The 27,937-nt window shown below is 35.9% G+C and overlaps 1 protein-coding gene across 1 annotated transcript in view; it reads left to right on the forward strand.

Moving 5' to 3' along the window:
- Window positions 1-2,662: 2,662 nt before the first annotated feature.
- Window positions 2,663-27,937, forward strand: part of COL21A1 (collagen type XXI alpha 1 chain) — a 68,542-nt gene continuing 43,267 nt past the window's right edge. Inside the window, exons 1-11 of the mRNA XM_070954747.1 lie at window positions 2,663-2,750; window positions 4,224-4,775; window positions 12,884-13,052; window positions 13,213-13,429; window positions 14,594-14,767; window positions 16,084-16,161; window positions 16,556-16,564; window positions 17,899-17,982; window positions 19,224-19,286; window positions 26,758-26,802; window positions 27,034-27,087. Coding sequence (XP_070810848.1) covers window positions 2,663-2,750; window positions 4,224-4,775; window positions 12,884-13,052; window positions 13,213-13,429; window positions 14,594-14,767; window positions 16,084-16,161; window positions 16,556-16,564; window positions 17,899-17,982; window positions 19,224-19,286; window positions 26,758-26,802; window positions 27,034-27,087 — 1,533 coding nt within the window. The remainder of the gene's footprint in view (window positions 2,751-4,223; window positions 4,776-12,883; window positions 13,053-13,212; window positions 13,430-14,593; window positions 14,768-16,083; window positions 16,162-16,555; window positions 16,565-17,898; window positions 17,983-19,223; window positions 19,287-26,757; window positions 26,803-27,033; window positions 27,088-27,937) is intronic.

Consider the following 27,937-nt stretch of genomic DNA (forward strand, 5'->3'; position numbering starts at 1 on the left):
TGTATGCTAGATTAAAATTTGGCATATTGGAAAGCAGGTCTGCACATTTTTATAGTGCTTGAGAAGTTTCGTAACAGATCATTGGCAGAGTTATTGGTACCAGGTCCTGGATAAATAGTGACACCTTTCCAGAAATATCTTGTGTTACATTTCTGTTTTGTAGATTTGGATAAATGTTTATTTTCTGTATTTAGGTCAAATGCCACAAATACTGAAGAATATTTTGGTGAGCCATTGTTGGACTTGGCACTTTACAGATGGCTATGGGTTTCAAGAAACTAACTTTCATAACATCGATGTTGACGAAAGGAAAAAAAATAGATAAGCTTATACAGCTATATTTATTTGGTTTGTCGTTGTATAACTATTTTTTAAAAAATTATATTTTATTAAAATTCTACAAAAAATGAAAAAACAAAAATGTTGAAAAATATTAGGGAGGGGAGAAGCGCAAGGGAAAAAGAAAATTAAAAAAGCATAATTTCTGACGTTCTTCAAAACAAATATAAAATACATTAACCTTTTGATCTGAATCAAAATTCAATAAGTATTTCGGTAATCGTATAGAGTGACTTTTAGTAGATTCACAAAACTGCAGCTTAGAAGTTTCCAAATGGGATCAAATGTAGACTCAAAGGCCCATAGCGCTGCCATTTAAATTGAGCCTGGTGGGGTCTGTGCTGCTCTCTGAGCTTGGCTGTTTGCTTTCATTACCCAACTAAGTAACATCATCAGTGCTAGAAGGGAGTGGGGTAACTCTCTGCTTATATACAAGTGGCTTGCCCTATCAGTGTTGGTGGGAGTGGTCTTGGTGGTGGTTTGATTGGGCTATTGTTTACTGTTCGATTGTTTGTCTGAGTGGTGGTTCCTTAATTGGAGTATTGTTTACTGCTTGATTGTTGGTTTAGTATTAATCTCTGCTTATTTGGATGTTGATTGTTGGGAAGGAGGTGTTTTGGTCCGTTTGTTTCCTTTTTGGTTTTTTGATTTTCTCCTTTGAACGATATCTAAGTTGTCGTTTATCTCTATGTGCCTGTTGATGGCTGATTTGATTAGGCTCGGCTAAATTGAGATCTTTGGCCCTTATGAGAAAATGAACAGATTAAAGAGTGATAAACCATATCAAACTGAAGTAGCATCAGTGGTTTTGGAATACCTTTCTAGTATGCAAGCCTGAACAATTCACCTAGAGTATTTTATCCTAGCTCTTGCAGAATTCTGAAGCTAGCACTGATTGGCAAAATAATTCTTTGTAATCTGGTCAGGCCCTAATCATAAATTTTAAATTGGCTTAGCATATAGAGTGGGAAAAATGCTTCATGGTAGTTACTATAGGAGAACATCAGGTAGAGGTGGAGTGTGGAGTAAAATGCATTATCAATTTAGAGTTTTTGCATTGCTACAAGAAATCCAAGTCCAACCCCCCCCTTGAATTCTTTTGATCCTTATCTAGTGTCAATTTAATGCTGTTAGTTGACCTGATTCATGTGTATATGCTTCAATAAATGTTTATGCTGCAGTCTGTGCGGATGGTCCTGATTTTCTGCACCTGGGAGCTGCATATAAATGCAGATATACAAAATGTTTTGAATTCATAACACTAGTTTCAAATTGTTCAGAAGTATGTCAAGCTCAAACCATATCAGATTTGAGCTAGAAAAGAACTTTTGTATTGAAAGCAGTTCTACAATAGTTAGTAAAACAATTTCAGATTTCAAAGAACTATTCCTAATTTGAAATGTTCTGCACACCTCTACTGTAAATAGAATTTATATAGCGCTTGTTTTGCCTTGAAAAATACTATAATTATTTGATTTATCTAATCTTTTGAACTAGTCAATGTAAGTCTGGTTCTGGTGAATTGCAGAAGGCCGTTTTGTATTTTTTACATTCTTTGTGGGACTGTGTCGGATTAGCCTTTCTACTTATCCTACACTTAATAACAGATGAACTGAAATCCAAAATTTCTAGAAGGTACCAGCTTGTTGAAAGAATGTCTTGGACCTCAACCTCTAGTGGATTCTTCGTATGATTTTATCTCATGTAGAAATTCTACTACACAGCAGGATAAAATGTGCACATATTTCTGTATACCCGAGGCAATTTTTTTATTCTGATCTATTTTAAGTTTTGGAATGCTGGCCTTTGTGATACTGATTTCTAATAATAAGTATTTAATACAGGAAGAATGTGCAATAATTCCACAGCTCCTTGTATATATCCAGGCTTTTATTCCATGCAGTTCATTGTGTGGTCACTAAATGTCTGATATACCTGGGAATTTTGGCAGGTGGGCTCAAGGCAAGCCACTGAAATAGTATCCCAGTATATATGGAGGTCTTACTGTGTTGAAGGTTTGACTATTATGGCACTTAGTGGTAGAGGACCCTGTTGACATTAGTTTCTTATGATTAAGGCTCTTCAGATTAAAAACTAGTATTTTAGGTCTATCATCAGTCCTAACTAATTGGAATTAATTTAGTTATATAATACAACTAGCTGAACCAATCTGTTACACTGATTAATCTTACGTAACCATTTATAGACATTGCTTTCCTATTTTCTTATATCATTGTTTTCATATTGTTGTAATACTGTTTTAAAATATTTTGTGTTTTCTCCAGTCTATTTTAGGATTTGAAGGATACAAAATACTATATACATGGCAATGACCATAACGTTTCTTCAGACAGTTTTAATGTTCTTACTGCATGGTTGCATATTGGCTGAAGGCGGTGATACAAGAGCAAGTAAGAGTTTTGCTCATCAGAGCTACTTAAAAAAATACAGAAAGTTTAAGTTTTTGCAGTTGTCTGATTATAACGTTTGGGATAGTCCTAAGTGAAACAGAAGTCTCTAGAATTTTATATTTCTGTATGATCTCATTGGTATTTAGATCCAAACTAGAAAACTTTCAAGAGTCTGTTCTGTCTGTTTTTTTCTATTTTTTTTTTTTTTAATTTGATTTATATGCCACCCTTCTCCGAAGACTCAGGGCGGCTTACAATGTGCTCAGCAATAGCCTTCATCCTTTTGTATATTTTATACAAAGTCAGCTTATTGCCCCCACAAACTGGGTCCTCATTTCACCTACCTTAGAAAGGATGGAAGGCTGAGTCAACCTTGAGCCTTGGCGAGATTCGAACCCTGCAGTAATTGCAGACAGCTGGTCTTAATAACCAGCTTTTAATAACAGGGTGCCTTAAACCCCTGTACTACCAAGACTATTTGATTCACTAGGAATATCAAGTCACCTGTTGAAAAAATTATGATTAGGTGAGCTTAGGAACATAGCATATTAGTTCTCTCTAAGCCAATAATCTTTCATTCACAGTAAATTATTCTAATAGGTTTCATAATGTGAAGCTGCAAATGAGTGATATACATGAATTAAAGCTACAATAAAATACTACAGTATGGAAGGAAGCCTGGGTTCAGGCCTTACCATTTCATTCCATTTCTATCTTCATATTTTTCCTCTCTCAACAATATATGCCCATTAAGCATTCACATACTTGTTAATTGAAGTATTATTATTTAAGTCCCTATCTTTTTTAGTAATTTTTTAAAGAAAAGTTTAAAACATGGATAAAACATGATTCTACTAGTTTAGTTAACTAATAAATCTAGTAAAAATATCCTTTTTTCTCCCTGAGAAAATAAAACAATTTGTAACTGGTGTGTGGCATAGAGTACGACTATAGCTATAGAAATCGACAAGTATGGAGCTTTTCCTCAAACACCAAGCTCATAAACATCATTTAAAATTATACTCTTATATATGAAGTACAAAAATATTGAATTGTAAGTTCCTTTCTATTTATTTTACTGATACGGAGTTATTCTTCTAATCCCATATTTACTGTAAGTTTGTTTAAAAGTTAACTCCGTGAACTGAGGCCATTCTACGCAAAAGAAGTTGAGAATAGAGTACAGGTTTCTGCCATTTTTATCACATTTTAAGTCTAAATCCACAATAGGGATTGAAATGACTAAGTCTTCTAGTCACTTGTGATTAACTAACTTGGTTAGATTGTAGCTTAGTTTATCTAGACATGAGATGAAAAATGACAACAACAACCCCAATATCTTTTTTATGTAGAAATAAGTACAGTTATATTTGATGAGGTTTCCATCCTAGTTTACAGTCTAGAGGATGCTAACTATCTTGGATTATGATGATAAAGATACAAGTAAAAGATTTTTCTCTCTGTTTGTTTTAGGTTGCCGAACAGCCCCAGCAGATTTAGTTTTCATCTTGGATGGCTCCTACAGCGTTGGCCCAGAAAACTTTGAAATAATCAAAAGATGGCTGTTCAATATTACAAACAATTTTAACATAGGACCAAAATTTATTCAGGTTGGAGTAGTACAGTACAGTGATTATCCTGTACTTGAAATTCCTCTGGGTTTTTATGATTCCAATGAGAATCTAATCAGAGAAATGTCATATGTACAGTATTTGGGTGGAAATACAAGAACAGGCAAAGCCATTCAGTTTGCAATGGACCATCTATTTGCTAAATCAGAAAGATTCCTTACAAGAATTGCAATTGTTCTAACTGATGGTAAGTCCCAAGACGAAGTCAAAGAGGTAGCAGCTGAAGCCAGGAGATATAAGATCACGCTGTTTGCCATTGGCGTTGGTTCTGAAACTGAAGAGGATGAACTGAAAGCAATTGCCAACAAACCTTCTTCCACATATGTGTTTCATGTTGAAGATTATATGGCAATATCCAGAATAAGGGAAGTAATAAAGCAGAAACTCTGTGAAGGTAAAAATTAATCATTCTTCTTTTTTAAATGTATGAGGTGCTGTTGTGTGATAATATAACGTTTTAAGAATTATGCTTAGGTGGGGTGACAGGAGATATCTAATAGGGATTGTTCTCTTTAAGTTATACTAAAACAACCTGGTATTTCAGTGACATAAATGTTGATTTCAGTTTTTCAGCAGCAACAATATAAAGACATATCACAAATCGATAAAAAAAACCAATCATCATGTTCAGCTGCAGTGATGTATGTACTGAACATAGTAATATGAAATTGGGTTAGCTGGCATGTAATTATCAAGAGCACCCAGTGTGTGCTCTGTGTCAGATATCACCATTCTTTAAACCAATGAATTAATGGTATAGGTAATCCTCCACAATTGAGCCCAAAATTGTGAGACAGTTGTTAAGTGAGTTTTGCCCCATTTTACGACCTTTCTTGTCACAGTTGTTGAGTGAATCACTGTAGTTATTAAATTAGTAATACAGTTGTTTAGTGAATCCGCCTTCCCTGTTGACTTTGCTTGTCAAAAGGTCGCAAAGGAGGATTACACAACCCTGGGACACTGCAACCATCATAAATATGAGCCAGTTGCCAAGCATCTGAATTTTGGTCATGTGACCATGAAGATGCTGCAAAAGTCATAAGCGTGAAAAATAGTCATAAGTCACTTTTTTGGGTGTCATTGTAACTTTAAATGGTCACTAAACAAACATTGTAAGTTGAGTATTATTTGTAATCAAACCTTTGGGGCAACATTTTGTTAGAGTTTGTTGCTACACTCAGTCAATTCAGCAGGATTCAAAACTTCTTTATATATATAACAACACATAAGGCAAATATACAATACCCTTGTAGGTTTTTCCACGTTGTAGAGAAAAGAAATAGTAAGTACAAACACAGCACAAAATGGAAACACAAAATGGAGGCCAACAAAAGGAGGCAAGCAAATGGAAGCAGCAAAATGAAGAAGACAAAATGGAAGAGGGAGAAGTAGTGCCCTCAAGCTTATATACAGAACAGTTAAGCCACACCCAGGCTCCAAACTGTCTCTTATGGCCCCATACAACAAATACTATGTTTCAGTTACCAAACAGTCCCCCATTGGCTGACCTGTTGCTATACCTATTCCAGTTCATGAATATACTGACACCTTTGTCTAACTGTTTAGGCAGCAGTCACGATTGTTACCATGTTGAGAGAAGTTTATGTCTTTGATTTGCCAATCAAGTGTGTGTAAAATTCATGAAACATTGACCTGCTCATCAGGAGAAGGACTGAGGGAGAAAAGTGGATGTTACAATAAAAGGAAATTCCAAAGGAAGGAATTTATTTGATTCCTCCAAAGTTATTCCCAAAGGGGAATATAGTGATATCTTCTCTGGAGGACCAGTGCTATAGCATCTCAGTGGCATAAGCAGAGATGGTTGTATTCAGTTATCCTTTGACAATTATTTTGCTTCTTCAGTAGCTTTGAAAAGAGATGTCAAGGGATTAAGCCCGATGGAAGCTAATCACATTACTTGGTTTGTGATTTTTGCAAAAAACAAACAGCAATTCCCAAATTACATTGTCCGTGTTATATAGACATTTGTATCCTGCTCTATAGATTACAGGTATCTTATACCCCTACAAGAACAAAATTGTGCATGAAGCCACAATTATAAGATGTAGTTAAACAGCATGGTATTGGGTACAGTGGTCTCAAATAGGTACTGTCCAGGGGTGGGTTCTACTTATCTTTACTACCGGTTTGCAATGGGATCGTGCTTCTGTGCATGCGCAGATCGCCAATGATGACATCCGGGGCAGTGGGTGGAGCCTCCCGCCGGTTTTACTACCGGTTCTTGCAAACTGGTCTGAACCGGGGGCAACCCACCACTGGTGCTGTCAGCCTTGTGTAACATTCTCCTTCCCAAAGAATCTTCAGAAAAGAATGATCTTAAATACTGAACTGAATGCCAATAAAGAATGGGTTATCCTAATCTGAGAAGGTGACCGGGAAGGTATTGTGATCTTAGATGAGCTTCTGGACCTGAAAAAAATTCTCATAATCTTTCATGCCATACCTCTTTTTTGTTCTTTCTGCTGTACAGTCCAACTGATGAAAGCATGCTGAAGCCTGGGGTAGAGATATGCAAAATATGATTCACTCTGGGCTCTACATCCATTTCTGGTGCTGCAGAGACTAATCTCAGTGAATTAAATGATATAGCAATTGTTCTGGATCATTGTGAAATTAAACCTAATCCCTAGCATTCAAAATTTATGCTTTCTTATTTGTCAAAAACAATACATGCTGGGTGGGACTCAGAGATTCCATTCTGTTCATGAAAGAAACCCTTTCTGAATTGTACATGGCATATTAGAAGTCTTTAGGGGTTCCCTTGACATCTTTTCAAATGATTCTGGAGCAGTGCTATTGGCAAAAATAATCTCAAATGTACAGAAATGAATTTAAAATGTAAAAGTCAACATGAAAGGTGCTCAGCAGAGGTGGGTTTCAGCAGGTTCTGACCAGTTCTGGAGAACCGGTAGCGGAAATTTTGAGTAGTTCGGAGAACCAGTAGTAAAAATTCTAACTGGCCCTGCCCTCATCTGTTATCTGCCTCACAAGTCCCAGCAGATCAGGAGGAAATGGGGATTTTGCAATAACCTTCCCCTGGATTGGGGAGGGAATGGAGATTTTACAGTATTCTACCAAGCCACGCCCACCAAGCCACACCCACAGAACCGGTAGTAGAAATTTTTGAAACCCACCACTGGTGCTCAGTATTTGCAGCTTGCATATAGCAATAGCAATAGCACTTAGACTTATATACCGCTTCATAGTGCTTTACAGCCCCCTCTAAGTGGTTTACAGAATCAGCATATTGCCCCCAACAATCTGGCTCCTCATTTTACCCACCTCGGAAGGATGGAAGGCTGAGTCAACCTTGAGCCAGTGAGATTTGAACTGCTGAACTGCAGCTAGAAGTCAGCTGAAGTAGCCTGCAGTGCTGCACTCTAACCACTGCGCCACCTTGGCTCTTGTATATATTAAAAAAAAAGATTAAAGGAAGTTACGAAACCATATGATCAACTTAGATTTTGGTCAAAGTAAATTCTGTTCTCTCCTGTATTATTCCTTAAGAGAATGGTTCCCTGGTGATTAGTTTTAAGTACAATATTCTATAGTGCTAATACAACTGTCTATTTCTTTTAAGAAACCATAGAGGATGTAATTGTGAAGTTCTATTTTGTATTTCTTGGAGGGCTGTGATGATAGCCATTTAGAGCAGAATCTTTCCTCCAGCTCTTTTGTTATGGCTTACATTCCTCTGCAAAGTGATATGGATGTAGATGGTATTTAATTATTATTGTTATGATTTATTCTTGAGAGACAGTCCATGAATAACATGCATATAATTTGCTAGTACCATTCTGTTTGTATGTAGAAACTGTTTCCAGTTTTCTCTTTAAAAAAAAAAAAAGAAGATTTAATGGAAACAAAATCTTCTTGTTTATTCTATTGTTTTAAAATATTTATATGAACAAAGTCAAATATTAAAAAATATTTATCTAATGTAGATATTAGATCTAAAAACAAAGTTTTGCTTCTGAGATTAAAAATGCTTTATATCATACAAATAATAGTGGCATTTAGTTTGTAAAATGTCTTATTGTACTTTGAACTCACATTTAAGTTTCAGCTAGTATTGGTTTACATATTACAGTATAAATGATGTTTATGTTTCTTTTAGATTGAGATTTTTCCCTCTTTTTGCTCTGGATCAGTCTCTAGAAATACTGAGAGAGTTGCCAAATGTGTGCAATTGTAACTGTTACAAGAAAGAATGAGGTTTATTAATGAAAATGTTTATTAATTGATTAATTCCTAACTGGATACAGTTCATTTTTATTTTATTATGTGGTTGTTTCTGTGTTAAGGTTTTTTTATTTGTTTCAAGCAATTGTGTTCTATGATCTATAACCGTAATTAACTCGTAACCAATCTTGGATGGAGAACTCATTTTCCAAGCTAATTCCAGAAAGTTCATAAAACATAATAGGTAAGGATTGGAAGAGGCTTTGGTCCACCCTTCTTTCCAGTGCCAGCATCTACTGGACATGGCCATCCAGATTCTATTTAAACAGCTGCTATGAAGGAGAGGGCACCACTTGCTAAAGCAATTGGCTTCTTTGTTGAATAGTTTTTATTGTTAGGGAATTCTTGCTCTCCAATAAAATTTCCTACCTTGCAATTGTAAAGTCATTGTTTCTTGCCTTCTGGAAGAACACTAAAAAAATCTGTTTGCTTTCTGAAAACACCTATCATGTCTTCTTGCAGTCTTTTCTTCTTCAGCTGACATACTGTATATCCAGAGTTTCTACCTCAATTTTTTCTTTCAATCTCCTTGTCTTGGTTCCTTTCCTTGGAATAAACTCCATTTTATTCCAAAACTGTAGTGCCCAGAATTAAACACCATATTATAGGTCAATGACTCTTAAACTGGGGATAATTTGGGCATATCTTGAAGATAATGGAGCTATTTATAATTGCTTGTAATGAGTCAAAGATTCAGTTGGGATTGCCATTGATGACGCCTTCAATAGAGACAGTTTGTTTTGTGTGGGTGAGTGTGGGGTTAATTACATTATTTGAGTCTGGGAAAATGGGTAATTGGGCCAAACAATTTAAGAGGTCTACTAGATGTCTTATGTACTGCATGTTTTCTGAACAATACAGAAGAGATATAATATCTTCTTTTTATCTTGATTCTCTTAATATAGAGTTGATCTGCATTTGCTTTTTCTTGCAGCTACACAACTCTCTTGGCTTATACTCATTTTGTGTTCCACCAAGACACATAGATGATTTTTGCCTGTACTGTTGCCTGAGATTATCACCCCAATCCTACAGTCATGCCTTTGATTATTTTTTAATCAAATGAAGGACTTTGCAATTTGTCCATGCTGAAACTCACATGAATGGTTTCTGGCTTATAAGATGTTACTGTCTTCATCCATCTATGAGCCTTCTACAAATCTGATCAGTGTTTTTGCAAATATGTATAAATCAGTGCAAATCTGAAAAATATTTTCTAAACCCTCATCCAAATCATTGTATACTGAACAGCACATTGCCTAGACTAGAGGACTGCAGTATACCATATGACACTTTCACTTGTTGAAAAACAGTTGGTGTACAATTGTTAGGTGCAATTATTCAATCAGTTCTTTATCCATCCAATGGTAGTGAAGTCCAAACCATATTTTCCTTTCTTCTTTATTAGTACCTTATACTGTATCACACTTTTTTGAAAGCCTTAAGGTCACAATGTACTTGACCATCATACTCTTACAGTTAACTACATTGATCATGCTATTAAAAAAGAACAGGTTGGTTTGATATGACTTATTCTAGATAAAGTAATGCTGGTTATGGCTAAGCAATACCTTCCCTTTGTTTACAAACAGTTTAATAATCTAATATTGATAGCAAGCATTTCCACTTATTTCTTTATTAAATATATTTTATTGTTAATCAAATGCTATACACTGCCCAGAGTCATGGTTTGTGAGATAGGCAGCTATATAAATTTGATTATATAGATCATTAGAGGATTTGGATGATGGTTGATATTGCAGAATATTTTAAAAATTGCTTTTAGATATGACATACTTGACTAAAATTCATTGCATCACAAATAATGTATGTGTGCTTCTAGCTCTCAAGTGATTGATTTAATAAATGTAATTAATAAATAATTTTAATACTATCCAGTCCATATAATCTCTGGTTGTTTATAGTTAATATTTTTGGAAATTGAAAGAACATTTACTCTTTGATGGCCTTCTATCACTACGCTTGTCCTCCACGATCTCTCAAAGATCATAGAAAGGACCTCTATAATGATGTTACTAAGTTCCTTGAAGGCTGTTGGATGTTATTGAACTGGTCCTTAATACTGAAACTCATCCATGGTAGCCATAGTCTTCTGATTATCAGCTTGCTTGCTTTGAATTGGCAATCCCTCTTTGAATATATTCTGATCTAGCTGTCATTGCCTTGATTAGAGGATTTGGATGATGGTTGATATTGCAGGATAATTTTTTAAATTGCTGTCAGATATGACATACTTTACTAAAATTGATTGCATCAGAAATAGTTAATGTGCACTTCTAGCTTTCAAGTGATTGCTTCTACTCATTGTGTTTCGGCTATATGAATAAATGGCTATTGGAACTGATTGTAGAAATTGTCCCTTGATCCGTTCACAATAGGAAGAAATGAAAAGAGTTGATTGGTCTGATTTTGCATTCTGCTGAATGTAATCTCTTGTGCCAAGGTGAAAGTTTATATTCTGTTAAGTGTTGCATAAATTCTGTATCCTATAACATGTATAGTTCTGCAGAACTAACAAATTGTTGTGCACTCTGAGCTTTTCCTGTGGAACATCATTCAATTTTGATTTGCTTTTTTTTTTTAAACGGATCTTTTGAATCCTTAATATTCTGTTGCTGTATCTTAGGGGAGAAACTGTCTTATAATATCCCAGAATGAGATTTTTCTAACCTCTACCCTTTGCTTCTCCTATTGAAACCATTTCCTTTCCCCTTCTCTAAGCTAAAATGGGCATTTGTTATATATTTATACCAGTAAAAAGAAATATTGGCACATTCTTTTTAAGAACTCTTTAATATTCTGTTTCAATGCCCATTATTGTGCTTTTTAAAAAATATATTTTAATTTTTTGAACAGTAGTCTGCCAACTTTGAATATTTTAACAAGCATGTCATGCTTCTTTGGAATGAAAGTAGTTTCAGGCCCAAAGCACGCTCAGGAGATGCAAAGATGTCAAGCCACAATTCATATAATGCAGGTGGACTTACTTGCTGATATTATAATTTCCTTGCCTTTAAATTTATTGAAGATCTACATTATGGGATCTGCAGAGGATTATCTTCTTCCAAGTTCTGTAAAGGAAAGGATATTTACAGTTAGAAAGGTTTGTTAAGGTTGGAGGAAGAGAAAATAATAGTCTAGCTCTAAGTTTCCCCTTTCTTCATTTAGGAATACATCCAGATAAGGAATGTGCAAACAATGGTAATATTCAGATCTAAAGAAGATCAATGTTTAGTCACCAGTGCTAACTCCAGGCTCATGTCTTTGCCTTTCTGTGAAAAGGGAGGAGGGAAAACGTAAGCCCCTAGTTTTTAACAAACTGTAGCTGATGTCAGATTATTCAATTTAGTCCTTTCACTGTCCCAATACAGAAAACTATGGAAGTTACACCTAATAGAATATTGTGTGCAACTTCCTCATAATTTAAGTCAATTTTGTGCTTAACACCACTAATGCAAATAAAATCCAGAGTGGGGAGCTGCTGGACTAGATTGAAAAATATTTCACATCAAATGGCTGGTTTACACACACACATGTACACACACTCCATGCCCACTCCACTCCATAGTAATTATGGTACATGTCTCTGCCACTTATGTGAAAATATAGATATATTTTGATATATAGTGCACTATCTGAAAGTGTTCACTGATACTGAACACAGCAGAGTAGTATCAAGAATTCAAGAGAATTTACCACTAGGAAAAAAAAAAGTAATATAAGAACATGATTATCATTAATGAACTTTTCATGTTTAAAAAGATTTTTTAGGTCCTTTCTCAGCCATCCAGTCCAAAAAATGCAATTATTTACTGTGATGCAAGACAAAAAGTTTTCCTATTTTGTGTTTAATGTTATTAAACACAAAATATTAAAAGAGCCTTGGTAGTTATTAAAAGAGCCTTGGTAGTACAGTGGTCTAAAGCACCCTGTTATTAAGAACAGCTGCCTGCAATTACTGCAGGTTCGAATCTCGCCAAGGCTCAAGGTTGACTCAGCCTTCCATCCTTTCTAAGGTAGCTAAATTGAGGACCCAGTTGTGGGGGCAATAAGCTGACTTTATATAAATATACAAAAGAATGAAGGCTATTGCTTAGCGCATTGTAAGCCGCCCTGAGTCTCCGGAGAAGGGCGGCATATAAATCAAATTAAAAAAAAATGTTATATACTACTTTATTACTTCATTTGCGAGTGATTTGTTCTGTGTATTCTTTATAGAATCAGTTTGCCCAACAAGAATTCCAGTGGCATCTCGGGATGAAAAAGGATTTGATATCCTTTTAGGTTTAGATGTTAAAAAAAAGGTGAAGAAAAGAATTCAGATTCCAAGCACTAATGTAAAAGCTTATGAAATCACTTCCCGGATTGATTTGACAGGATTGACAAGGTACTTCTTTCTTCTGAGCTGAAAGTTCTTATCAAAGTTTGCCACTTTTTCAGTGTGTGTGTGTGTGTGTGTGTGTGTGTGTGTGTGTGTATTTATTATACATTTTTTTGTAATTCTAAAATTATTTCATGTTTTAATTTTTGAAAAAAATGTTTTTCAGCAATGTATTTCCAGAAGGCCTTCCTCCATCATATGTATTTGTATCTACACAGCGATTTAAAGTAAAAAAAACATGGGATTTGTGGAGGATTCTAAGCCAAGATGGAACACCGCAAATAGCTGTTACTGTAATCGGAGAAAAGAAAACATTATCCTTTACTACAACAAACCTAGCCAATGGCAATCAGGTTGTTACTTTTACTGCACCCCGTGTAAAGGTAAAGAGCACATCATGTATCAATTGGAAAAATCTACAACTATACTATTTATTTATTTTAGGAAATTTATATTGCCGTCTATTTGCACATGGCGACTCAAACGACTTACAAGAATATAAACCCTACAGAAAATGTTTTTCTGTAGTTTTTAAATAGCACTTTGATATGGTCAGATGGCTAATTTGTAACATCTGTTGTATTGATTGCATTAATAATTCTCAATTGGAATTTATGCAACAGCTATTTTTGAAGGGGAATTGGAAATTTTACTTTTGTCCAAAATTTACTTTTATTTTGTCCAAATGTCCATTTCCAGACCCAAATCATAACTATTCATACTGATCTAAAAGCCTTAATGGTTTGAGGCTAAAGTATATAAATGAATGCTGTCTCAAGGTTGGGAGCATTGTCCATCTTTAGAACACTTTTATTTATTGGCTAAACAAAGATAGGTCAGTGCCACTTGTAATTGGTGGCATGTTTGATGTGACATAGATGTCTTTTCATTCCCGGCTTATGCAGCAGCCTTTACCCAGGCATTTTGGTAACATAGTTTAACTTTGGTTTTACATATTAGACTAGGACCTAGATTCAAGTTTCTGTGCGATAGGTCATAAAAAGGTGGTGCTTTTTGGAAGACGACCTCTGAATGGGCGTGGATAGCATCCTCCAGATAGTATTGAATCACATTTCCTAGCACCCCCTCACTATTGCTTGTCCTGACTTGGAATATTGAGGAGGTAATATTGTAACATTTGGAGAGTGTTAAATTCTCACCCTTATTACTATTATAGATTCATTCTATGGTCCCTGAAGGCCTTTAGCAAAGAATGGCAGGCTACTCTTTCAAAACCAATGTACAAACATTTTCTAAAGAAGATGGATATGTTATGGTCTGCCTATTCTCTTTTCCACATAGGCACCACTTGGCACAACTGCAATATATTGATTGCCAATATTAAGGAAAAAAAGATTTTGAGTCCCTCTGTGTGGTTTTACCATGAATATTGGGCTATAATATTAAGTTGTTGCAATTGATAATGCTTCAAGGTTAGATGAATGACCGTGTATGTCTCGAAAGGATGTAAATCAGTTAAGGTATAGGAAAATGACTGTTCTATACAGACAAAGAGTCATACATACATTTACTATTCTCTATTCTAGACATTGTTTGATCAAGGCTGGCATCAAATTCGTCTTTTAGTAACTGAAGCTGATGTAACATTGTACATAGATGATCAAGAAACCGAAACGAAGCCATTGCATCCTGTTGCAGGAATCTATATTAGTGGAGTGACTCAAATAGGAAAATATACAGGAAAAGAAGAGACTGTGCAGGTATACACTGGTTCAGATTGCAGTGTTTTATGAAACAGAGATAAATCTATGCACATTAGTATAATAACCTGATCTCATAGCTTAAAATTAGGCCAGTTAAAATTAACAGACTCTGCAATGAATGAGTTATGTTCATTGGTGGCTTTGATTTAGTAAAGGGCACTTTTATTCAAGTTAATACCAGTATCTATTTGCTGCTGGTTTTTTTTTTTAACCTGTTTAAGACCCTGCTATCTACAAAAACTTTTCCAGAGGGCTGGTAGATCTTCTGATCCAGAATGAATATTACTGTACTATGTCTAGGGGGGCTTAACAGTAATCAGGTACTTTTGCTAAAGAAATTAGGAGTGACTTCTGTGAGTGAAGAGGAACACAGCTCAAGGCCTGTGTGCTATGTGACCTCAACCCCATTTATGCCCTTCTAGCTTCCTGGGATTAGACATATAAAATTCAGCAGCAAAATAGGTGAAGTCTACAAGCACCCCTTTTAATCCGCTTAGAAGAAAATTAACTAAAGTGCTTCTGCAAAGAATTTGGGAAAGTGGTAGAGGTGGTAGAATGTAGAGATCTGCTGAATGGGCCTCTTTAACAATGTATTTATTGATCTGTTTTTGTTCAGTAATTTTCAGCCTGGTCATTGTTAACCAGGTTCAATCAATAGGCTGCTGCTTGTCCCAGCAGGTCAACCTGTTTTCAAAGGCATCTTTTAATTTGCTGTTAAATTGCATCTTCTACTAAGCATTGTTTGGTCAAAACAAATAGTACAACCCCATCATTTCTAAAAATGTATGGCTTTCTATGTTTATTTTTTCCTTCTATTCGGTCATGTGTGATTCTTGGAGACAAGTCCATGCAGTTTTCTTGGCAAAGGTTTTTCAAAAGCGGTTCCTTCCTTCCAAGGGTGGAGAGAGAGTGACTGGTCCCCGGTCACTCAGCTGGCTTAGTGCCTAAGGTGGGACTAGAACCCATCATCTCTCATGTTTTCGCCTGGTGTCTTAACTATTACACCAAACAGACATTTTCGTGGGACTTTTTTATTTGTTCCCTCCTCTTCCCATTTATCCAAAGCAGTTCTTAAAACTGACATTATTGGGTAGCACTTGGGAAGTGATCACCAGGAATGGGATCACATCATCTTAGTTGATGTCCATCACCTCCCCATGAAGCCCACTGAAACCCCAACAGTGTATTCTGTCACTGTCACTGACTCTGGGGGAGGACCAGATAATAATGAACTTTTTGGCTGCACGAAGACCTCTTAATAAGATGCCATAAGAAATACTTGTCTAAGGAATGTGTTAATTTCTGCTTTACAGTTTGATGTCCAAAAGCTAAGGATTTATTGCAGCCCAGAACAAAACAGCCGTGAAACAGCCTGTGAGATACCTGGCGTTGTGAGTATTATAGAAGATTACTAAGAACTGTTGGATATTTCTCAATGAAAAGCTGGGGGAAAGAGCCGAGGAAAGAGATTCTGAGAATGGGTTTGTGCTTGTGCTAAAATTATGTTAACATAAGCAATAATCTAGGAATTTAGGCTGCTCTCCATCAGACAACTTGTCTAAAATTCCACAGGGATTATTTTTTTTTCTCCCAAAATGTGTGTGATTGCCCTTGACTAAGATGAGTATTTACAGATCTCTTTGCTGAGCTGTTGGAGATCCAGAGAGACAATGGTCAGAAATTAGCTTTGTGTTTTTTGGCAGTTCTAAAGAAAGGCTTGCTTGTGTGTGCAGGTTTTAAAAGAAGTTTTAATTCCATCGTTTTTTCCCCCCCTTTTCATTTCAGAATGGAGAGGTAGGCCAAACAATGCACATTCGTACAAATGTAAGGTAACATTTGCCTTTCCTCTCTCACATTTCTAGTAAACTTACTATTATCCAGGTGAGGTAGGAATGTTTTGTGTGTTTGGAATATGGGATAGAAGGAAATGTGGGTTTTTACTGTTTGCAAAACATTTTTTTACTTCCATGCTGAGGAATTCTTCTTTAAATAATTCAATTGACGTTTGTTTCAATGTTTATGTTATCTTGATTTTTATTTGGTGTACAGACTATCTTCCATTACTCATTACTAAGCTATTTTTATATTACTAGGAACATTCATTGATGAAATATACTATGTATGTAGAATATACATATGCATATTTAATTCATATTTATATTCTTTGCAAATGCGTATGTACATAAATACACATACAATATAGAAGGATATATTCTACTTTTAAGGCAAATAAAGTGCTGGAAAGTATTCAGTTTTTGGCCGTTATAAGTTAATTGAAATAAGTAATTGACTTATTTCAATTACTGGTATACATGAAAGGGGAAAATATCTAGAATTTGGAAAATATAAGGGATGATTCAGTGGAAATTTCTCTAATTACAGGCCCAGGAGAAAATCTGTGATAGATAATTCTTACATTTAAAAAAGTGTGAACTTGTTACTTTGTTCTTTGCAGTAAACAGATAATATTTGAGCACTTCTATGGGAAACATTCTGAAAGCAGGGGTACATTCCCCCCCTAATACAGATGTTACTGTGAGGGCTAAAAGGATTTATTTTTATAGACAGTGCAAGCAAGAATTGTTTGTCTCAGAGAAGACCATCCCCTGGGCAGTCTGTATGATTTAGTGTTCTTGATAATTTTTTTGTTCAGATCAAATCAGAATTCTTTGTCAGGTGAACCCAGCCTGTTTCTCCATCTGACCCAGGAATGGGCTGACAGGGCTACTATGTAGGTGGGGATATTTTACATAGGTGGGAAGGATTACATTTGGGGAGAGTCTTCATTTTTCAATTGTGATGTGCCTGTTTAATATTTATAGTATAGAAATCAATTACCCCCTTCCTCAAGATTAGAAGAAACCATGCCTTCAGGTTTCAGCAGTTATGGTCCAAGAGGCTTCCACTCAGGGGTGCACCTTATGTAACCTTGTTCCAGTCAATAGAGTCTACAGTGAATTGCAGCTAATCACCAGGGGGTAGTTGAACTTTTAAATTTTGTTAGGCAATGCCAGAGTTTAAGCCTGGGAACTTTTGAATATAAAGAAAATGTTTTGCCAGTGATTTTAGTGGCACAAGTGTAAAAACTATATTGGAGTTGGTATTTGAAAATATTTTTTCTTTAATAGTGCAAGAATGGACCTAGCGATGTAGGATCTACACCACCTCCTTGCATTTGTCCTCCAGGAAAACAAGGACCTCCAGGCCCCAAAGTGAGTGGACTTTGGATCTAATATAGGTGGTATTTTACATATATGTTTGAGATAACAGAAGTGTTTGTGGATTAATGCACCACTGGCTAATCAAGTTGTCAAGAACTGAACTTTTTCAGTACTAGGAACTTCATTCAAAAACCACATTTCGACCATTTTGCCCTTCATATTGGCCATTTTCCTCACATTTTAACCATCCATGTCTTCATGGAAGTCTTAATGGCCACTAAGTAGGACTTGAGTTTACAATGGAATTAATCACTCTAGAGATAGTTGAAATAATAGATAAGATGCTTCACAGATTTATGCTTAAATAGTAAATTCAGAATTTAGCAATCCTCCTTTAGAAGACTAAATTGCAGAAAAATCAGTGAAATGTCAACATTACAAGTTCTCATATGAAAAGCTTTGCTGCAGTAAAAAATGAATTATTGATTCTGTGATATGTAGTAAGACTGACATTGTAAATGAGGTTTCTTTAGTGAACTGATCCATTACTATATTATTTGTTAGAAATATAGCAAAGTCCCACAATTTTAATGTTTACTTAACATGTTTAAGTTTCCCTATAGCTTTCCCAGGGTTTGATTCATATTACTGTCAGTTAAGACATGGCAGCTAAATGCTGAATGTTCCCCTATAATGTTCTTACAGTCTTATATATATCAGCATATTAAAAAACTATAATAATCTGGCCAACTCTCTGAGGCCTCAGCCAACTATTATGCTGTTTTAATATAATACTTACAAAAGTTTTTATTTAATTATGCATATTAGGAAAGTTTGTAACAGCTTAAATATCAAGAATAAGGCCACCTCCTGTGAAAGTAAGAGCAATTGATGAAAATGTTTCCCACGGAAAAGTTAAGGGCTGGATTGTAAAGACAAGTTCTGCATAAAACATCTTTGGTTTACTTCCAAAATTTTAGTTTTAAGAATATATTAGAATATGTTGTATTTTTCTTAAATTTTCTTTAAATGAGGTAACTCCACATAACAGAGAAAGAAAACAGTTCCCTAAATAGCTCCAATCTCAACCATTTTATAATTTTATAGGATGAGGAGGGAATGTTTAGGATGAGGGGAGGACAACCCCCATCTAAAAAAACTCAAACACTGAACTTTCCCTTCATCCTGTAAGCACTGCAGGGTAGTTTCAGTTTGCAGTGAAGGATCCCTTCTAGAGACCGGATAAATGTTTTGTGAGTCTCACCTTATTCTTTACTTTGTCTTATTTCTAGGGTGATCCAGGACAACCTGGGAATCATGGCTTCCCTGGAGAACCTGGTCCAGATGGTAAGCCTGTGAGTACTAAAAACTTAGTCATCTTCAGTAGTTTTTAATGCAAAACTGATAATGGTTCAGAATGTTATTGTGAATAAAAAAATAATAATTCAGCCTAGACCTACTCTTCAATACAAAGAATTAAGATTCCTACTTTGCATTGAAAGGTTTGGTATGCCAAAAAATAAGTATTAATATTTTCCTTAAAATTTAGTTCTGCTTTTTGTATAATTTCCCAAAGTTAATTCTATGTTTTGTAGCCCTCTACCTCTACTGTTATTAAAGACACTTTAATGTGTAGCAAACCCCCCACCCCCATAAAATGAATAGAATAGAATTTTTTATTGGCCAAGTGTGATTGGACACACAAGGAATTTGTCTTGGTGCATATGCTCTCAGTGTACATAAAATCTTGCTCAGTTTGGTGCCCTCAAACTATCTTGGCCATTTTTAAATTGTGAAATAAAAAAACCCTCAAAAACATCAGATTACCAAAGGAAGGTGTAGAAGTCTTTCACAATAATTTGAAATTATTTTATATTTGTAAATGGTCAGCTTTGCTGCTCTAAAAGTGTTTTTGCAGTTGCAATAAAAATGTTTTGGATGCTATGTTGACTTAATTTAGAAATGCTACCTGCATAATAGCATTATAAGATATACTACAGAACCTTCTATGTGCCAATCCAGTAAGGATGCTCTTTGATTAAGGCTTATTACAGAAGATATCTAAAAATTCAGATTAGTGTAATCTCTTTCCGAACAATTAAAGTAGGGCAAATGAAATAGTGAAATAGAATGTCTTCAAAGTTCATATCTTTCTCCAGAATATTCAATTCTTTATAATATATTCAATGAAATTAGTCTTAATTAATAAATAATAAAAGGGATGCGGTGGTTCAGTAGCTAAGACACTGAGTTTGTCAATCGAAAGGCAGTTCAGCGGTTCAAATCCCTAGTGCCGCGTAATGGGATGAGCTCCCGTTACTTGTCCCAGCTTCTGCCAACCTAGCAGTTCGAAAGCACGTAAAAAACGCAAGTAGAAAAATAGGGTCCACCTTTGGTGGGAAGGTAACAGCGTTCCGTACGCCTTTGGTGTTTAGTCATGCCGGCCACATGACCATGGAGAATGTCTTTGGACAACGCTGGCTCTTCAGCTTTGAAATGGAGATGAGCACCAACCTTTAGAGTCAGGAACGACTAGTACATATATGCGAGGGGAAACCTTTACCTTTACCTTTAATAAATAATAATAAAACAGTATGGTCTTTATTATTTTTAATGCTATTTTGGGTGCCCTTTTCTTGCTCACAATATGTTTTCCCCCTGATTTGTTGATACTTCTATATTTCTGTAAGGCTGTTGTCTCTTTGTGGTGGTCAGAGTATATTTGGTTTCTGTATAAATTCTACATGGAAAATCTGAGATAAATGCTTGCTGGAAACTATAAATTTTAGGGATATTGCCAGTTGCTTGAAGAGTTCCATGTTATAAGATGTCCAAATTTTCTTATTTTGGTTTCTTAGTTACATTTTGGCCATGCTCATAGGTAGAACAGATGGTTGAAATTATTATGGTGGTTCCCTTTGGATGCCGACACTGTACTGTTATGAATAGCAGTACCAAAAATACACATTTCCATGTATTGAAGATTATAATGGGAGAGAGTCCAAGAATAAAGAAATCCTAGTATAAGGTTCAGAGAGGACCAACAGCTAGTAGAATCAAGATCTTTAAGAAAATGGTTGGTTTTTTTTATGAGGGAGGATTTACTTGAATATTTCAGTTAATTATAAAGCTATGATTTTGCCCAAATGCTGAACTCTTCAACAGAAAAAGGAAAGTACTTCATACAGATTTTATTTAACTCTCTTGTCTGAAGAGCAACAGGAGGGCACAGGTTGGCAAAGCTTACTACAAGGAACTGTAGTAGATTACATGATGTCATCCCATAGTTCATCTTCCCCAGAGTAACTCTTTGTCAATATTCCCAATAAACTCTGTGATTGACTAGCAACCTGAGCCTAGATTTTCTCATATCAGTATTCACAGTAGAGACGGTATACAGTAGTCCTCGACTTACAACCACAATTTGAACCCAAAATACAATTAAATGGGTTTTGCCCAAATTGACAACCTTTCTTGCCATGGTTGCTAAGTGAATATCTGCAATTATTATGTTAGTAATACAATTGCTAAGTGAATCTGGCTTTACCAATGATTTTGCTCATCAGAAGGCTGCAAAAGGTGCAACTGCAGCCGGCAAAAAATACATGCCCATTTTGATCATGTGGTCATGGGGATGCTGCAACAATTGTAAATGTGAAAAACAGGCATACGTCACTGTTTTCACTACCATTGTAACTTTGAATGGTCGCTAAACAGATGGTTGTAAGTTGAGGACTCCCTGTATTTTGAACAGTTCTGAGATTAATGCGGAAAAATTCTAAAGACTAGAAATTCTGCATGCACTCTCCCTAAACATGAATGGGGCTTTACAACTTTGCTAAATGGCATGTCTGAATATTTTGATGAACATGAGAGAAAGAGCCTTGTATGGGCATAATGTTTAACATGTAATGTTTTTCCATGTTCAGAGTCTTACTTGCTATTGGAGGAATTCTTCCTATGTGAAATTGCTCCATAAGTATAGCTGTATGTGCTTAGCAGATGTTAGCTGGCTGTTTCCAGAAGGGCATCTTAAATTAAACAGTGACAGTTCATGCTTTTACATCCAGGAGATCAAAACAGATTCTATAGCTGTAATGTATTTCTTACATTTTTGCATCAGGGATCTTATGGGTCTCCTTTGCCTAGCAAGCAGGGATGCGTTGACTGGTTCATTAGTCATAACTAGGATGGACAACTTTTTCTTGACAGGGGCATGAATTTAATAATGAAGGAGTGTTAGGGCTGCTTTTCCAGTTTCTATCCTTGTCAGGAAGGAAATGTATTTTCCTGGTGCAACACAAATAAGGATATACTTTATTTAGTGGAGGAATTCTCTACTAAATAAGTAATAATGCCTTGATAAGACCACACTTGGAATATTGTATCGAGTTTTGGTCGCTACAATATAAAAAGATGTTGAGACTCTGGAAAGAGTGCAGAGAAGAGCAACTAAGACGATTAAAGGCCTGGACACATGAAGAATGGTTGCAAGAATTGGGTATGTCTAGTCTAATGAAAAGAAGGCTGGAGTGATATGATAGCAGTATTCCAATATTTGAGGGGCTGCCACAAAGAAAAGGGGGGTCAACCTATTCTCCAAAGCAGCTGAAGGCAGGAGGAGAAGCAATGGATGGAAACTAATCAAGGAGAGAACCAACATAGAAATAAGAAATAATTTCCTGACAGTGAGAAGAAGTAATCAGTTCTCACCTTGCTTTGAAGCTGAACTTTGAACTTGTAGGTGCGCCATCACTAGAGGTTTTTAAGAAGTGTTTCGATATCCATTTGTCTGAAATGGTATAGGATGTCCTGCTTGGGCAGGGGGTTGGACTAGAAGACCTCCAGAATCCCTTCCAACTCTATTATTCTGATATATCCTGAGAGCAGACTTTTTATAACTTTTAGAAGAATCAGATTCATGCCTGAGGAAATAGATGCCATGTGCACTTTGGTTATAAGAAATACAGAAACGTAATATAATTTATCATGATTTCATGTAAAGGTAGATACCTTGCTGCTCATAAAGTCTCCATAATGTAGTATAGCCTCTGGATTAGTGATAAAAAAGACTTTTTGCTATCAATAGTAAGTGGGAAGTTATACTGCTAGTATTTTTAGAAGAGAGAGCCACATCCTTGTTGTAGCTTTTATTCTAGCTGCGGACAAAGCTTCTTAGTAATGATATAAATAACATTATAATGGACCATGCAAGAAAAAAAATCAACCATTCTTGTAGATTTATAATCTGGCAGTTCTACATGTTTTCCTCAGATGAGTCAGTTTTTCAAGTTGAACATTTTTCACAGTATGGAAATTTTTTGAAAAGTTATTTTAGGAATTGAGGGGGCTATTAAGAAGGAGTATTAAAATCATGATGCAGCTCTTGGTCTGCCTAAATGGCAGTCCTATATAATACTTCTTAAACTCATTGGAACGTTTTGTTGTCTTTCAGTTAGTAATTGAGCTATAAATGAAACCATCTTTGAATATTCCTTAGCCATAGTGGGAATTACTATAGAGTAAAATGGTCTGGAAAATAATAATACAAAACCTTGCATCCCAAAGACATATGCTTCTTTTAATGAAAATTTGCTCTGTGGGTAGGTCTATTAAGGCATAGAGGCTGCTCCTAATAAAGCTTTAAATATCATGGATAGTTTGAGTTAGAGCCATATTCCTTCATTGCATACAAACCCAACTTTCCACAGGCATTCATGATCCTTGGGACACATGAACTGCTGGATTATAAGTGTAGTCAGCGGTAATTCTGAGACTGTTTATACAGAAAAGATTGGGAATGTTTGCTTAATTTTGAAATAAATCATAACTGGATAGAATTATATACTATTTTTCTAATGAATTTTGAATTCTTACATAAGTAGCAGATGGAACATCAGAATGTGTGTTATTGGATGTCTTATCTATTTATTTATATTTCACTTTTATTATTTTATGAACAAATCAAGCCAGTGTATATACACAGTACTTGTTGTTCCTCCTATTTCTGCACAGCAAAACCTTGTCAGGTGGGCTGGGGCGTGTGAGAGAGTGACTGGCCCAAGGTCACCAGCTGGTTTTCATGCCTAAAATGGGACTAAATCAGTCTCCTAGTTTCTAGCCTTCGCCAGTAGACCAAACTGACTCTCAATATCTTGATTTTTCAAAAAAAAAAAAACCTTTAAAGATAAATATTGCCATGGAATGAGAGAACTTTCCTAATCCAAATTTCCACTGAAATCTTCCTTGGTCTTATGAGAAAATGAACAAATATGAAACGTATCAAGAAAATGAAACTGAAGAATGTTGATTTAGAATAAAGTCTTAGAATGCCTACTGAAGATTGCTTGGAATGTATTGATAGCTAATCGCCTGAACCACATTGCTTTAATTCACAAATAAATATAACTGAAATAGAAAGATATTTTGCTGGAGTAATTGTAATAATATTTAAGCTGCCCAACTGGGAAAAGCATTCAGAACAAGATATATGATAGTAAAACCAAGAACCATGACTTAAAAAGAACAATGGTATCTGTCAAATGATCCCAATTTAGTCTCCAAATATATGCAATAAAGATAATAGGTAGATTTCTGTCCTCGAGTTACAACCATTCATTCAAGCAACCATTCAGTTATAATTGTGCTGAATGAAGGAGATTTACGGCTGGTCCTCGGAGTTCTTGCTGTCACCGTGTCCCTATGGTCATGTGTTTGCAATTTGGGCACTTAGGGCCTGGCTCACAGTTACTATGTCACAGCAAGCGGCAGTCTCATGATTGAACATTTTACTGTTGTGCATTTTTTACTGTTCCCTGCCAGGTTCCCACAAGCAAAATCAATGAGGAAGCCAGCAGGAAGTCCAAAGTTACTCTGGTTCCCATCCCCTACCTCCCTGTGGCACTCAGATACTTGCCTGTGCTCTGGAGCAGCTTTCAGCAGCAACACCCACCCACCCCCATGGCACCTGCACATCCACCAGCCTGCTTGCCAGGGAATCCCAGCTCTTCCCTGCCTAACAACCTGCACAATTTATGATGGCAATGGGGACCACAGTCCTGTGATGTTGTGCTTTATAGCCACGTCACTTAGCAATGGAAATTGCTGTTGTAACCTGTGGACCACCTGTAAAGATGAATGGTAGTAGAGGTAGTAGCTTCCTCTATAGCCATATTCCCACAGCTGCTTTGCTGACCTCCCTTGCCAACCAATAACTAGTAGGAAAGCATGCCACCCTACATCTCGGTCTCCCCACAGCAAATCTTTACTGTGTACACAAAATGGGCTTGCCCTGGGCTACTGCAGCTTTAATGTGCACTATATAAAGGACTGTGATTGGTAGTTTCTTTGGCAGAAATTCCAGCCCTGCCCAATGTCATCCACCGTGCAAAAATATGTTCACCAATTGGCATGACCACACTCTTGTAATTCTGCACACTGCATTTTAAAAAAAATCTTTGTCTTTCTCATTATACCACTGGCTAATTGAACTTTCTTCCCCCCCCCTTTATTTCTGGGTTGATCAGTTGACCACTAGGTTGCAAGAAAGTATTTTTTAAAATCTCTTGGCTGCCATCTAGTTGTCATCCAATATAGTTGAAACTGGGATACAGTAAAGTATTGAAGAGTTGGAGTTTGAAACCAGGAGACTGTGAGTTCTAGGCCTGCCCTAGGCAGGAAAGCTGGCTGGATGTCTTTGGACCACAACTCAGTCAGCAAAATGTTACATTTCCTGAATGCCATGCAATTATGGGGATTTTTTTCCCTGGCAGCTCATCTCTTTTCCTGACCTTTTTGTTTTTTTGGACAAAATGCTATTAACTAGTATTTATTACTTATTGCCAACAACTTTCAAATTTGAATTAATTTTTATGGAATGTACTTTATGATTCCATGTGAAAATGAACCGTATGTCATTCATAATAGTTGGTTTTGTTAATGAAGATAAAGGAGACATTCAACCCATTTCCTCCACTGAGATACAGAACTGATTTACCGTATATAGCCACATAATCATTGTGGCACTTTTAAAATCGGAATTGCTCAAAGGGGCATATGTGAGTTGGTATATTCTATGATGTGTCATGTTGTTATTCTATAAAATAGCTTTTAGACTTGCAGAAGGAACATAGAACATAAACATATCTGTTTATTAGGAACCAGATTTCTGTTCCTCTTCTATCAACCATCCATGAAAAATGTACCAATAAGTTCACTGATATGAATGTATGTGGGAATTCCTCACAAGAGGTTGCCTTCCATGTAGTTCTGATTTAAAATGGGCTAAACTGTGTAAGGTTCAATCTCTTTGTCAGCTGAAATTAATGGATGGAATAACAATAGCATTTAGACTTATATACCGCTTCACAGTGTTTTTACAGCCCTCTCTAAGTGATTTACAGAGTCAGGCTATTGCCCCCAACAATCTGGGTCCTCATTTTACCCACCTCAGAAGCATGGAAGGCTGAGTCAACCTTGAGCCTGGTGAGATTTGATCTGCCAAATTGCAGGTAGCTGGCAATCATCAGAAGTAGCCTGCTGTACTGCATTCTAACCACTGTGCCACCACTCAAATACATCTACTTCAATCTATTTGGAAAATAATGAAACAATCCTTAATGACTACTTTGCTGTTCTGCTGGAGAAGCTGGCCTGAAATGTATTTTTTCCCCCCAAAGTTCTATTGGCACAGCGATATTCCCAGTTCTGTGCACCTGACAGAAGTTCCACAACTCTCAAGGCTGAGCCATGAAAATGTTGTTGTAAATCATTTAAAGCAAAGTGCTCAAACACATAATAGTATTACTTTTGGGTTTTTCTTCTTAGGGTTATCAAGGAGTAGCAGGTACTCCAGGATCACCAGGGATTCAAGTAAGCTCACCATGTCTTTTTTTTTTTTTTTCAACACTAGAAAATGCTTCTTTAGATGCCTTCATGTTTTGGGGGGAATTGCAAAATTCTTAACCGGCATGGCCAAGATTGGGAAAAGCTGTTCTAAGAACCTCTGTGAGACAACATTTTACATCATGGTTATTATAATTATAAATAAAATCCATAAAATTCAACAAGTTTCCTAATCTAGATTATTATTTTTTTTACAAGGGTCCACGTGGCCTTCCAGGTGTGAAAGGCGAACCTGGGACAGATGGGGCAAAGGTAAGGATAATTTAATGCCTATAATTCATTTCAATCAATAAATGCGGCATCACATAATACTCAAAATATTCGAAATATATTTACTAATGTATACATTATCCATTTAAAATATATTTGATTGCCTGTACAAATTTTTTTGGTTTATTTTAAATTGCTCCTGAATACTTCTTGGTTTAGTGATATCTTCTGCCATGGTTTGCTCTTTATTTGCTGTTTTTTCTCCTACATTTGAAATTTTCCCAACAAGTCCGATGTCCAACCAAATACAAAAGATGGGTTAATTTGTGTGCACCTGTGCAATTTTTGCAAGTTTAAGTACAATGTATTTGGAAGTTAGGCTTTGCATATGTTTATGATCCTACTGTATAAGACACCAGGATTTTTGAAAGATTCACAATAACATAATCTTATATGTGATAATCCAAGTCTTCTGTCTTAGTTTGGAAATCATTCTGCACATATGAAAAATCCAAAAATTTAGAATTGTATTGAATGGTTTTTATGGGATATAGTATACTTACACTGTATATGTCATAGCTTCTCTATAGCCAACACTCTCATATAATTATGTGAAAATTCATCTTGACTAAATTACTTTATATTCTGTGTAGTATTCAGAAAGCTCCCAGTGAGCAATGATTTTCCATTCTTTATAATATCAAAGTCAGCTGTGGTTAAGAATGAATTTGGCAATGAGCCCAAGAGTAATAATGAATAATGAAATGTTCACTGTGGCCCCTTAATGAGTGTTAATTCTCTAAGGTATGCAGTAAGCATTTGGGCCACATGTTTAATATCTGCATTTCTTGTAAGATTAGTTATTGTTGTTTATTTTGCTTGTGGATCACTA

Source organism: Pituophis catenifer, unplaced genomic scaffold (genome assembly GCF_029215685.1).
Source record: "Pituophis catenifer annectens isolate HBS135680 unplaced genomic scaffold, rPitCat1.0.hap2 SCAF_1, whole genome shotgun sequence".
NCBI classification, from domain to species: domain Eukaryota; kingdom Metazoa; phylum Chordata; class Lepidosauria; order Squamata; family Colubridae; genus Pituophis; species Pituophis catenifer.